At 46.8% G+C, this 12342-nt stretch overlaps 2 protein-coding genes across 2 annotated transcripts; one reads left to right on the top strand and one right to left on the bottom strand.

The window, feature by feature from the left end:
• Nucleotides 1–3912: 3912 nt before the first annotated feature.
• On the top strand, nt 3913–4848 carry PtA15_7A536 (uncharacterized protein; the record flags this gene model as incomplete). The annotated part of the gene is made up of 5 exons (XM_053171152.1): nt 3913–3994; nt 4062–4164; nt 4245–4503; nt 4575–4672; nt 4743–4848. 5 exons carry the CDS (start codon nt 3913–3915, stop codon nt 4846–4848), a joined length of 648 nt encoding a protein of 215 aa, XP_053022362.1.
• Nucleotides 4849–5402: 554 nt separating this feature from the next.
• PtA15_7A535 (uncharacterized protein) lies at nt 5403–6679 on the bottom strand (the record flags this gene model as incomplete). The annotated part of the gene is made up of 3 exons (XM_053171151.1): nt 5403–5801; nt 5878–5970; nt 6038–6679. 3 exons carry the CDS (start codon nt 6677–6679, stop codon nt 5403–5405), a joined length of 1134 nt encoding a protein of 377 aa, XP_053022361.1.
• Nucleotides 6680–12342: the final 5663 nt, after the last annotated feature.

Genomic DNA, 12342 nt, shown 5'->3' with positions numbered 1-12342 from the left:
AGATTTGTACCAGCGCGCTGGGATTGGTGGGCAAGTCTTTGACAAACCAAGAAAACTTACTTTCCCAGCTGGTGTACACCCACATTGTTTGGGAAATTGGCTTCCCCAGTACTGGGAACACCAGGTTTCTTGGCACTCACATCCCTGCAAACCAAGAAAGGATGGTGTACAGGCCTGTACACGTCTTTTTTGGCTTTTTTGGAATGTAGCTAGTAACAATTTGGTGTGAAGTTAGCCACACACTTAAAAGAAGCAATCTATGTATACTTCAAGGCAACATGCAGGGCTTTCATACGGTTGGATGCCAAGTTGTGCTAGAGATGCAACAACCGCTTCACATAAAGGAAAAGTGGAAGGAACCTGAATGATATGATCAGCCCAGTGTTTTAGAATAGGATGATTGTAGTTAAGGTTCTTTAGAGGGAAAAGGGTACTAAATTTCAATGTTAGAGTCATAAAATATGCAACAGAACCATTAGATACACCATCAAAATGAGCCTGCTTCAATGGTTTTCAAAACTGTGACTTAATTTATGATCAACAGAGCCCCTGGGCCTCAAAATATCTTCAGCAGAGCCCCTGGGAGGAAACATACTCTCAAGGGCTTTGACTCAACACCCAAATACACAGGGTTTGAAGGGATATTAGGCACAATCTATCCCTCAAACGTTGAGGTGCTGGTTCTCAATTGACACCACAACAGAGCCTTTTACAGAGAACTGTCAGATGACTTTCCTCAACCCTTCCATGAGAGTGATCCCCAAATTTTGTCAAGACCCACAACCCCAAAAACCAATTGGTGTATCACTGTCTTGACTGCATGAGAATGATGCTCCCTGAGCAGGAGCAAATTGTTCACCAAAAAGTCCCACCCTCCAGTGTCAGGACATTGAGATGGACTGTGGTGTAAAAAATCTGGTGCTAAGGGGAAGTTAATTTGAAGAGCTGATGAACAAAATCCTTTTTTCATCATGCATATTGTAGTGTTTGGCACCAATATAATCATAGGCAATATAATTGCTGATTAAATCCATAAAAACTACAAAGTTCAACACAAAGCATCCATTGCTTTTGCAGGCAACCTAAAGTACTGTTCTCTTCAATGTTGACATCAGATTCCACAGATTCAGCTATTTTCAGCACCATAACACCACTTTTGACTAACATCAAGTGTAATATTGCTGTTATGATGCTGAAGATGGCCCAATAAATTGAATTTTATGACAGAATTGGCAAGATAAATGGTGTACTTTTTCAGGAAGAAAAAAATGGTTGATGGGTTTTAGGTTGTTTATTTCATCATAAAGCTTGCCACTGGTTCCCCCTAACTTAGCTAATCCCCTCCTTGGGGGAGCAAAGCAACCTCCAAAGGAGGTACTTACGCGCTATGTCAACGCCGCAGCAGTACTAGAGAATTAGGCATTTTAGTGGGGACTTTTTCAAAACCAATCTCCCACATGTGTTTCTGAACCTTTTTTGCTCTAATCTACATTTCTGGGATGGCCTAAGCTGTCCCCATGGATGGCTTAAGATATCCCCATCTTTCCACTATTTTTTCATCCTCAACTCCTCTGGTTGAGCTGCAATCAGAGTTGTAACATTATGTGTTGATTTCAGATTCTATACAGTGAAAAATGTGGAATAAACAGGCCCTGTTTGGCTGCCGCGTTATACACCATAAATGGTCAAATTTATGACGCGCAAACCCCAGGGGCTTCAAAGTTTTGGTGGCAACGGGGGGCAAACTTTGGGTTGCGGCGTCATAAATTCAACCATTTATGACGTGTAACGCAACAGCCAAACGGGGCCTAAGGTGTTCAAAGTTGAAATCATAAAATTTTCAATACATAAAATCAAAAAATCATAAAAATTTCAAATGATGAATTTATATGTACCATTTTAGAGATGTTGCTCTAACTTGAGTGTTTGGGTGGTACACATTTTTTTCAGCTTAGATTTTATGATTTTATGGTGTTACATTCTTAGTGTACCTTAAACAATGAACTGAGCCCCAGGAAACACGCTAGACCACTTGAGGACCTTTGATCCCCACTTGATTTGCGCGGGGGAAAAACTCCCAAGGGTGTTGCTTCAACCCTCCTTTTATAGCCTCCAATAGCCTCCAAATGCAGACTTTCATTGCAAGCGTTGGTAGGCCTCAGCAGCCACCGCACATTGTGCTTTTGTTTTTTTACCTTCTGCTATCCTTAATACCCTGTTTATGTGTGGTTATTGTGATTGCAGCAACTCCAGCTGTTGTTCTTGGGCATAAACTCCGGATTGGGATACAAGCCTGGACAAATGTCCGGTTTTGCAATGGCAAAATCTCATGAGAAATAAATGTCTTTCCTCTTTTGGCGGCCCTGTTTTCCAGCTTGGGTCATATCAAAAAGCTTGCGTGTCTGCTGTTCCCGTAACAAAAGGTTTCACACCGCTGTAAATCTGAGTATCAAGAGCACAATTTCTTGCAGAGCATTCAAGGATTGTGCTTTTGTGTGTAAAAAAGAGGCAGAACTCACCAAGCTAAAAGAAGTGACCAACTTGAGCAATTACATCCTGGTGAGACTAACATTCAATTGTAGGAACAACAGTGTTCCAGCTAAGCTAACCAAAGTGTTGGTGTGGTGTAGTTTTGCAGGATTCTGATTGTAGAATTGGGGGAATTGCATCTTCTCTGCTCTTACCCAACTTGCACAGGTCATAGAAAATCCTTCTACACTTTTTAAAGCTCTTTGGAGTGGGTTTTTGGCCTTTTTTGCTGCTAAACGCTCTGTAGTGCAGCAGCAGTAGGGGTGACTTAACACTACAGGCAAAAGGGCTGCTGTTAGCACAGCTTGACTACCACCAAGTTGCCCCCAAGAGTAGTTGGGGTGTTCAAAGTTGACTTGCATAAAATCATAACACCATAAAATCATAAAATCTAAGCTGAAAAAAATATGTACCACCCACACACTCAAATTAGAGCACCATTTCTAAAATGGTACGTATAAGGCCCCGTTTGGCACCAATATAATTATAGGTGATATAATTGCTGATTAATTCAATAAAAATACAAAATTCAACATAAAGCCTCCAAATTTTTTTTGTAGGCAACCTACAGTGCTGGTCTCTTCAACTGTGAACCCAGAATCAACTTATCCAGCCATCTTCAACACCATAATACCATTATATCACTTCATATTGGTCAAAAGTGATATAATGGTATTATGGTGCTGAAGATGGCTGAATCAGTTGAATCTGATTTGACAGTTGAAGAGACCAGCACTGTAGGTTGCCTACAAAAAAAAATTGGAGGCTTTATGTTGAATTTTCTATTTCTTATTGAATTAATCAGCAATTATATCACCTATAATTATTTTGGTGCCAAACGGGGCCTAAAATCATCATTTGAAAATTTTATGATTTTATGATTTTATGCATTGAAAATTTTATGATTTCAACTTTGAACACCTTAAGTGTAGCATAGAATTTCTATGCTAGACTTGGTGGGCTTCTACTAGAAGCCTACCATTGGTGAGAGTAAAGAGAAGTCCACTACCAATCAGGTAGTGCATGAGTGTGCACACCAATTTTTTGGAGTGCATGAGTGTGCACTCCATTTTTTTGGAGTGCACACTAATACACACCAAAAATGGTGTACATGTGGTATTTCTTTGGTGTGCATAAAGGCTGACCCTTAAGTTATGGTTCCCCGCCCCTTGCCCGTGGTGAAGATTGTACATATTTGAGATGTTGCCCGGGGAGACCGATCACCGAGTGGCTCAATGCTTCGGCGTGGAAATTCCCCACAATGGCCATACACATCCAACCCGACTCGCCCCAAACAGCTCCTGCAACTGCTCCTAAACTCAACCCCCAACGATTTTCGGACACCGACGAATGATCAGAAGCGTCTGACAGCTCGATTCCCCAATGTCATGGCAGGATGTCATCCAACAGGGCTTGGTTGCTCGAGATGCCAATGAGAAAGCCTACAACTCAATTATCAATGACTGTGCGTACCCATGAACTTTTCTCTTAGTGTTCTTGGGCTAACCAACTGTAATTCTAACCTGTCACAGACCGTAGACTCGCACAGCAAACATCTATCCTCAAAGAACGTAACAGCGCACTTCTTAAAGCGGCCGGGTCAATTGGTGGCGGTGGATCCAATGGAGGTGGGGAGTGAGTGAATATCGACTATCGCCGAGTACAACCCCCGCAATCACCTGGCTGTTTCTCTGATGATTCTCGTCAAATTACAGCTCCTCTGTCTCCCGGGCCTATACGGCATCTTTGGAATCTCAACTGAGCACCCTGCGAGACGAGTTAGCAACTTTGTACAAGACTCAGGGACAAAATGCACAACGCTTACTGGTCATGAATGAGGCCCTCCGCGAAAGGGAAGAACGATCTAGGGCTGAGGTAGATGAGACAAGATTGTTGAGAGTCGAAGCAGCAAGGCTGAGAGAACGGGTGGCAAGCCATGCTGAAGTCATGAGGGAGAAGGAACGAAATGTGCAGGTTAGTCCAGATTCCACTCGTTTGGAAGAATCGCACCGTCCTAATAAATTCAACTGAGCTCTTCTTTATAGATTTTACAAGATGAATTGTGCACTCTGCAACTAGAGTACACCCAACAGGAACAGAAAATCAAAGATTTGAAGAGTGATAACGCTAATTTACTTCAGAGGTCAGTCTTCAAAGTTTTTTTTATTTTTAGGTGTCTCATGTTGAATGACTCTTCCGTCCGAATCCCCCAGGTGGCTCGATAAAGTTCATGAAGAAGCTGTCCGCATGAACGATGCCAACCAATTTCTAGTAGAAGTAGAGAAGAAAGGCTTGCCGCCGGTCGAGCCCCCCGGCTGATAAATCATCATCATTCCTGTCCTTCTTGCTTTCCAACCACCTGGATCCCGCCCGGATGTAGCAGACGCAACCAGACTTAGCACCTTTTCCCTGGTTTATTTTGGAATTTCGACTTACAAAACTTCTTCTTCTTGCCTGTATTACCACGGTTCTTTTGCGCCGGTAGAGCATTATCTCATCACAGCCTGGACTCGGAACCCTTCTTATGCATGCAAGTTCTGTGAATCTCAGTATTACTGTACCACTGGATAATTTTCAAACCAATTTCTAGTTATTGATACATAGCTAATATTTCAACCCGGTTCTGAGTGATACTTTCTGACAGACAATAATTTCTTTATATTGGTTTCTAAGTTTTCAAAGTCGAGAAATTGTTGACATGAGGTGTAGGATAGACCTGCGATAGACTAGCTCTGAGTAACGTAATGTGCACATATCGACTGTTCTTGAATTTAAAAGAATAAGCTGGAGTCTGCATATCTGTATGAATAGACTAATTCTGACGCAACACTGGATTTTGTTTCTGCTCAAAGCCCCATCAGTCAAGTCTTGCTTTAGGAAACCATCTGGCCGGCGACGCCCATTTTGCTCATGACCCAACGGGACAGGTCTCCGTTGAGCCAATTCAATCGACTGGCCATGATGAGGGGTAGACCGTGGCTGATCGGCCAGACGACGCCGGCCTGTTCCCCGTCGACGGCCTGCTTGATCCGCTGGGCCATATCGTCCGAGTCCGCAAGCAGGAATCCAGGAACCGACGAGCCCGCGGCCAGCAAGTCGCCGCTCATACCCGACTCGATGAACCCGGGACAGATGCAGCTCACTCGGATCCCGTATGGCGTAGAGAGTGCTCGAAGAGATTGCGAGAACGCCATCAGGTTCGCCTTCGTCGCCGCATATGCTGCAAATTCCGGCGGGCCCGCAAAGGCTACTATCGACGAGATGATACAGATCTACATGACCAAAACTTGCAAACCATCAGCACACTATTCGCCTTGATACCCCCATAATCCTCATGTGTTCACTTACATTCCCCGAGCGTTGCTTCTTCATCAGCTCCCAAGCGCACATGATAAACGCGTAGGTCGAAGACACGTTGATTTTCGTGATTCTCTGTGCGGCCTATAAATAAAATTGATTCAGACGATTTGCATGCTCTTGGGATGGATGGACGAAAGACGAAACCGACCTTTTCACCCCAAGGCTCTGGTCCATGTGGGTTGTCATCGGTGAAAGTGGCCGTGCCGGCGTTACTGATAGCGAGGTCGATGGAGCCATACTTTTGGTGCGCGGCCTGGATGACTTGCTTGATCGACTTCTCGGCATCGTCGTGGGCGTAATCGATCGAGTGAGTTTCGACGGCCTTGCATCCAGCGGTTCGGGCCATCTTTGCGACCTGGTTCAATCTGGCCGGGTTCCTCGCCAAGAGGACGAGGATACTGTCGGGCCCTGCGTATCGCTTCACCAGACTGGCACCGATCCCCGAGCTGGCACCGGATATGACGACCACCCTGGGTACTATTATCTGAGCCTCAGGGCCAGGATTGGGCTGTGAAGTGAGAAACCAAAGCAAGGGCTCGAGGACATTCTGGATCAAGCTGCGCGTCAAGCCGAGAGGAATCCACAGATAGAGAGTCAAGATACAATCGGCAAGAGCAGAGATGATTGTCGCGATAGAGATGGCCAAGTTTTCTAGGGCATAGGAAAACTGAGGCCAGGATGAGAAATTCTTGAAGGGGAATTCGGACGGTATTAAGCTGTTGACAGACATCGTGCTCAAGGAAGCTGGGTGTGAGGCTCTGGGAAGGTCTTCCCGGGTGTTCGTACGCATCGTGGCCTCTGATATTATCAAAGATTTAGTGAAATGTTTGGGGGGTGTTAAGAAGTCAAGAGGCACGAAACAAATGGGACTGTCGAGCTCGACTGTTTTGGTGGGCAAAACCGGGAAGCTCTAGGAAGGATGATTTTATTTGTTCCCTGAGGCTGATATCAGCAAGACTGCAGGCAAAGGATGTCAATTTCGACCAATCCAAACAAGCATGCCAATCTCGTTGCCGGCCACTCAGGAATTTAAAAACTTGTCTGTATCTCGAATCCGTTGCGCAGCGATGGAAAAGGGATGGCAATGAGCAGGGCAGGTGCTGGCTACTCGAAAGGGTACCGTCCCTCTAGACTCTGTGCACACCTCGAGAACCTCCTGAACTATGAAAGAACCTGCCTTGAGTTGAAAATCGCGAGATCCGGCTTCGTCTCAAATCGATTGCTTCGTTTCCAGCAGAACTTAGAGCCTTGCCTGAGTGGGCAGCTGTTCAAATCGTTGTCCAGCTCGACAGAGGAGCGGCAGGGAATTCCAGTCTCAAATAGAAAGTGGTTAGACGAGGTTCAACATGTTCTCTGTTTGAAGAGCGGGCGGGCTGGCTCAACATGGAAGCAATGGCCGCTTGGCTGCACCACATAGGCCCCGTCGGTGTACCAGTCAATTTGAATCTACGAAATGTAAAGATTTCCCTTGCCAAGGCCGTGTTTTCCGGGCCAGGGCTGTGCATTGTACGGGTTGGATTTACAGGTTCTTGATTTGAATTACAGCGTGATCTCATGAAATAGAGTTGTAAGATGGGAGATTGCTTATGGAGAACGTGAAAACACATTTATGCAACAAGGTGTCTCTAAACATCTGATTCTGAGAGAGAGATTTGGTAGTCGAATCTTGGGCTCTTTTTTTCAGCAACATCTCTTCTAAAATCGTGATCAGCCCTCAGGCGCGTATCAATTATTCTTACAAAAGGTAGCCATGTCGCAAATCAGTCAAGAAAAATGACGGACGATGCCATTCAAAAGCGGGCGAAGTGCATATTAAAAGATGGATGATAAGTCGTTAGATAAGACGGATATAAACGCCAGTCGGTGTTCGGCTCAAACTGCGAGGCGTTCGCACATGCCAAGCGCTTGTGTGGTCATAAAACAGATAACTCTTGCGGAGTAATGTAGCTATGGGCGAATGTGGATAAGCTGAGGGGAAAATTGAGAGAAATTAATGTCACTATAGACGCTAGAAATCCAATCAATGTCGTCTTGTGTCCAGACTTACGCTTTGGATTAACAGCGAGAGTGATAATAACACGCAGGTTCCCGTGATCAGTGAGGAAAGAGTTATTGAACTATTCTGCGGTTTCATTTAGTCACCTTGTTATAGTATCAACTTAGCTTCGCCGCAGTAGTCTAAACCTAGTTGTAGTTAGTTAAGAGCCTTCGGGCACATTGTACCCAATCTCTTTTCTTCATTCATTCAACTCGGTTTTTCCCTCAAACACTGATCCACGCTCCCCGTGTCTCAGGTACTGTTGTCTTTCACTATCTTCTGTTCTTTTGCTCTTGTCTCACTCATGTCTTTCTCTAGGTTGGCTTTTCTTGTGTCTCGCTTGTGTGCTCCTCTAAGTCGGATCACTCATACTTCACTCGTCTAAAAGGTGTGCAGGAAATACGATTCATTCAACTCGGTTTTTCCCTCAAACACTGATCCACGCTCCCTGTGTCTCAGGTTGGCTTTTCTTGTGTCTCGCTCGTGTGCTCCTCTAAGTCGGATCACTCATACTTCACTCGTCTAAAAGGTTGGCTTTTCTTGTGTCTCGCTCGTGTGCTCCTCTAAGTCGGATCACTCATACTTCACTCGTCTAAAAGGTTATGAGCCCAGTCTAGCGCTGGTTAACCGACGTTTGTTAGATCCCAACATCTCTGAGCTCGAACACTATGTTGTCCGATAAAACGGCGAAAGACACCGTACCAAGCCTCGGCAAAACCACCTGGGCAGAATGGAAAACCCAGGTCCTTGCTTACTGTCAAGAACTCAACCTTGACAAGTATCTCCTTCGCGATATCGAAGCTCCCCCGGAGACTGACAAAACGAAGTTTGAGATCTATGAAGCAAGGAGAGGAAAAGCCGCTGGTATATTGGTACGCACCATGGGACAACTTAACAACAACAAGTTTGTCAACGATACCAACCGACGAGACCCACGAAAGCTGTGGAAACTCCTGTCTACAAGCTATGAATCCAACTCAGCTGAAAACCAAGCTAAGGTATATCAGTCGTTTTGCAACCTCAAGTTCGGCAAAGATCTGTCAACTTTCTTCGAAGACCTCAGTGCCCACTTGGCCACTATCTCTTCTGTCGGACTGGTAATCGGAATCCCGAAAGACGTCCATCTTCACGAGCACCTGTTCTGCGAACAAATCATCGCTAAACTTCCTGATTCCCTCATTTCCTTCAAGGATCGTCTGGCCGACAAACGTCCGCTGACTGTTGAAGAAGTCAAGGAACTCATCCAGGGTAAAATCAATAGCTCATCAGACGTTTCAATCCCAAGCACCAACACCCAAACAATCAAATCCGAATCAGCCCTCATGGCGACGGTCCCCTTCTGCGAAGGCGGAGTTCACAATCCCGCAACTAGTCACCCAGCAAGCAAATGCTGGCAACTTCACCCCGGTCGAAAGAAAAACAAAAAAGGGAAGAAGCAAGCCAAAGCAGCAGTTAACGACGAGTCGGACTCCGTCAGCATCTCAAGCAACGGAGCATACAGGTGTATCAATCCGAAAAAGGCCCTGTCAGCTCACTCAAACATGACAATGTTTCTTGACTCTGGATGCTCCGATCATCTGTTCCCGAAAAAGGAACACTTCTCTTCTTACAAGAAGCTCTCATCGTCCCTGGAGATCGCCGACGGTCAATCTATGAAGGTTGAAGGTACCGGATATGTGCATATCGACAACGGCTTAGGATCATCAATCCGTTTGAAAGCTCTTCACGTCCCGCGTGTCGTTCAACCACTGATCAGTTCGGGGCGTCTCTTCTGCAAGGGATGCGTTGTCCAAAAACCAGCCGGAACCACCAATCCCAACTCACCCGACTTCATAGTCCTGGACCTACACCTTGACTCGCCGGTCCTCAAAGGAAAGGTACAGGGAAATGTGTTCGTTCTAGACGGCAAGCCGATCAATCCCGGAGCTGGTGAGCATTCTCATCCACTCATTGCTAGAAGCGCAATCGCTGATAGCTCGCTCCTTCACACCCGCGCTGGTCATCCTAGTCGAGAAGCCTTGAAGATCATGTTCGGAGTTGACCACTCAACGCTAGAGTGTAGATCTTGTCGTCTCTCAAAGTCCACTTTGCTCCCCTTCTCTAAAACTCTCCCTCCACCGACTCGTATCCTAGAGTTTGTTTACATGGATCTCAGTGGGAAAATCACTCCTCCCACAGTTGGCGGAGGCCTCTACTACTTTAAAATCACCAACACATTTTCATACTTCAAAGTAGTCTACATTCTCCGATCTAAAGACGAAGCGTTTGAGCAATTTAAGTCATACTATCGTGCAGTAACCAATTTACACCAATCCAAAATCGTCAATGTCGTCACAGACGGAGGCGGAGAGTTCAACTCAAATGAGTTCAAAGCCTTCTTTGATGCAAACGGTGTTACTCATCACGTAACTGCTCCATACACTCCTCAACAAAACTCGGTAGCGGAGAGAGGCAACAGGACCACCAGCGAGAAGGCTCGGGCTCTCCTGAAAGAAGGCAATCTTCCAGCTGAGCTCTGGGGAGAGGCAGTGACAACAGCGGTACTGTACGAGAATATCACACCGACTCGAAAGATCAAGTGGAAAACTCCACATGAACTTTGGTTTGGCAGGAAGTTCGATTACTCAAGGCTACGGGTCTTCGGCTCGAGGGCCTACGTCAACATCCCAAAGGAGCGCAGGCAAGGCAAATTCGGCGACACGGCGAAAGAAGGAATCCTTGTAGGGTACCGGCTGGGTATTCCGAACTGGAGAATACTCATGCCAGGAAACAAGGTGGAGTTCAGTCATAACGTTCGCTTCGACAAGACTGTTTTTCCAGGAATCTCCACTTGTTATCCAGCCGGTACATCCCCTCCCCATTTCTTTGAGGACTCTGTTGACTTCCTACCATCATCGGAAGAAGACATTGCGTCAGTCAATCCGGAATCGCCACTGCAACCCGACCCCAATCCGGCCGCGGATCCCATGTCCGGGCAGGCAGACGTGTCCGATACAACCGCGGAGACATTTATCACTGCTCCCGCAGCAAGCCCTAGGTCCCCGGATGAACCGGTTCCCCCGGCAACAGCCCCTGGCCGACCCGGATGGGAATGGGTGCCAAGTGATCAGCCTCCACCAAAAGCCATATCCGCTAACGTCGACGCATCAAACATCATCACCACCAAACGCCGCGCTCAAATGGCTATGTCAATCTTCTCGAACGAACCATGGTACAAACCAATGGCTATGGCAGCTCTGGCGCCAGCTCATCCTCTCGACGACGTCCCGCGCACTTATCGAGAGGCCATGCAGTCAGCAGATTCGGAGCGCTGGCTACTGGCTATTTCAGATGAACTCGACGCCATGCATCGTTTGGAGGTATGGGAGATTGTCCCGGTCGAACCGGGATTCCGTCTCATTGGTACCGTTTGGGTTTTTCGACGCAAATACGACGCCGACGGCATTCCTATCAAGCTCAAGGCCCGAATTTGCGCGCAGGGTAACGCTCAGGAGGAAGGTGTCAACGTTGGCAAAACCTATGCGCCTACTGGTCGGCAGTCAGCTCTCCGGACAGTCGTCACAATCGGTGCTAATGAGGGAATGGAGATTCACCAGATGGACGTCAAGAATGCTTTCCTGAACGGCATCCTCGAAGAAGTCGTCTACCTCCGCCCTCCAGCCGGTCTGACTGTTCCGCAAGGTCACTGTTTGAAGCTTAAGAAGTCGATTTATGGGCTTCGTCAAGCGCCCCGGGTTTGGTATCGCGATCTCAAATCGTTTTTCGACTCCATCAACTTCGAGTCATCACCGGCGGACCCGTGTCTCTTCGTCTCGAATGTCGAAGGATGGCATTGCTTCGTTCACGTGTACGTGGACGACATGGTGATTGTCAGCCACGACGTCAATTGCTTCAAGGATTTAATCTCAAAGCGGTACTTAATGGAAGACCTGGGCAGAGCGTCCTCTCTCCTCGGCATGAAGCTTACTCACTCACCAGGTCAAGTCACTCTATCCCAACAATCATACACTGAAAAGCTTGTCAGTGAGTACAATCTCACCAACGCACGTCGGACTCAGACCCCGATGATCCCGAATTCGCGACTCCAAGCAGCATCAGAAGAAGAACGCGAAGCCTTCTTGGAGCTTGGCGTCAACTACAGACAAGCAGTCGGTGCAGTCAACTATCTATCGGTAGCGACTCGCCCCGACATCGCGTTTGCCGTTTCCCAGCTCTCTCAGCATCTCGAGCGCCCCGGTATCACCCACTGGCGGGCATTCATTCACCTCATCCGTTACCTGTCATCGACCAAATCATACAAGCTAACCCTAGGAGGCGGTACCGGCCACCCTCAAATGTTCACCGATGCCGACTTCGCTAACTGCGCAGATACCCGACGCTCATACACTGGCTATCTTCTCCGTTGGGGTAACAGT

The sequence above is a fragment of the Puccinia triticina genome, chromosome 7A (genome assembly GCF_026914185.1).
Source record: "Puccinia triticina chromosome 7A, complete sequence".
NCBI classification, from domain to species: domain Eukaryota; kingdom Fungi; phylum Basidiomycota; class Pucciniomycetes; order Pucciniales; family Pucciniaceae; genus Puccinia; species Puccinia triticina.
Note: the sequence above shows the minus strand (reverse complement) of the source record. Positions and strands in the feature narration are given on the sequence as shown.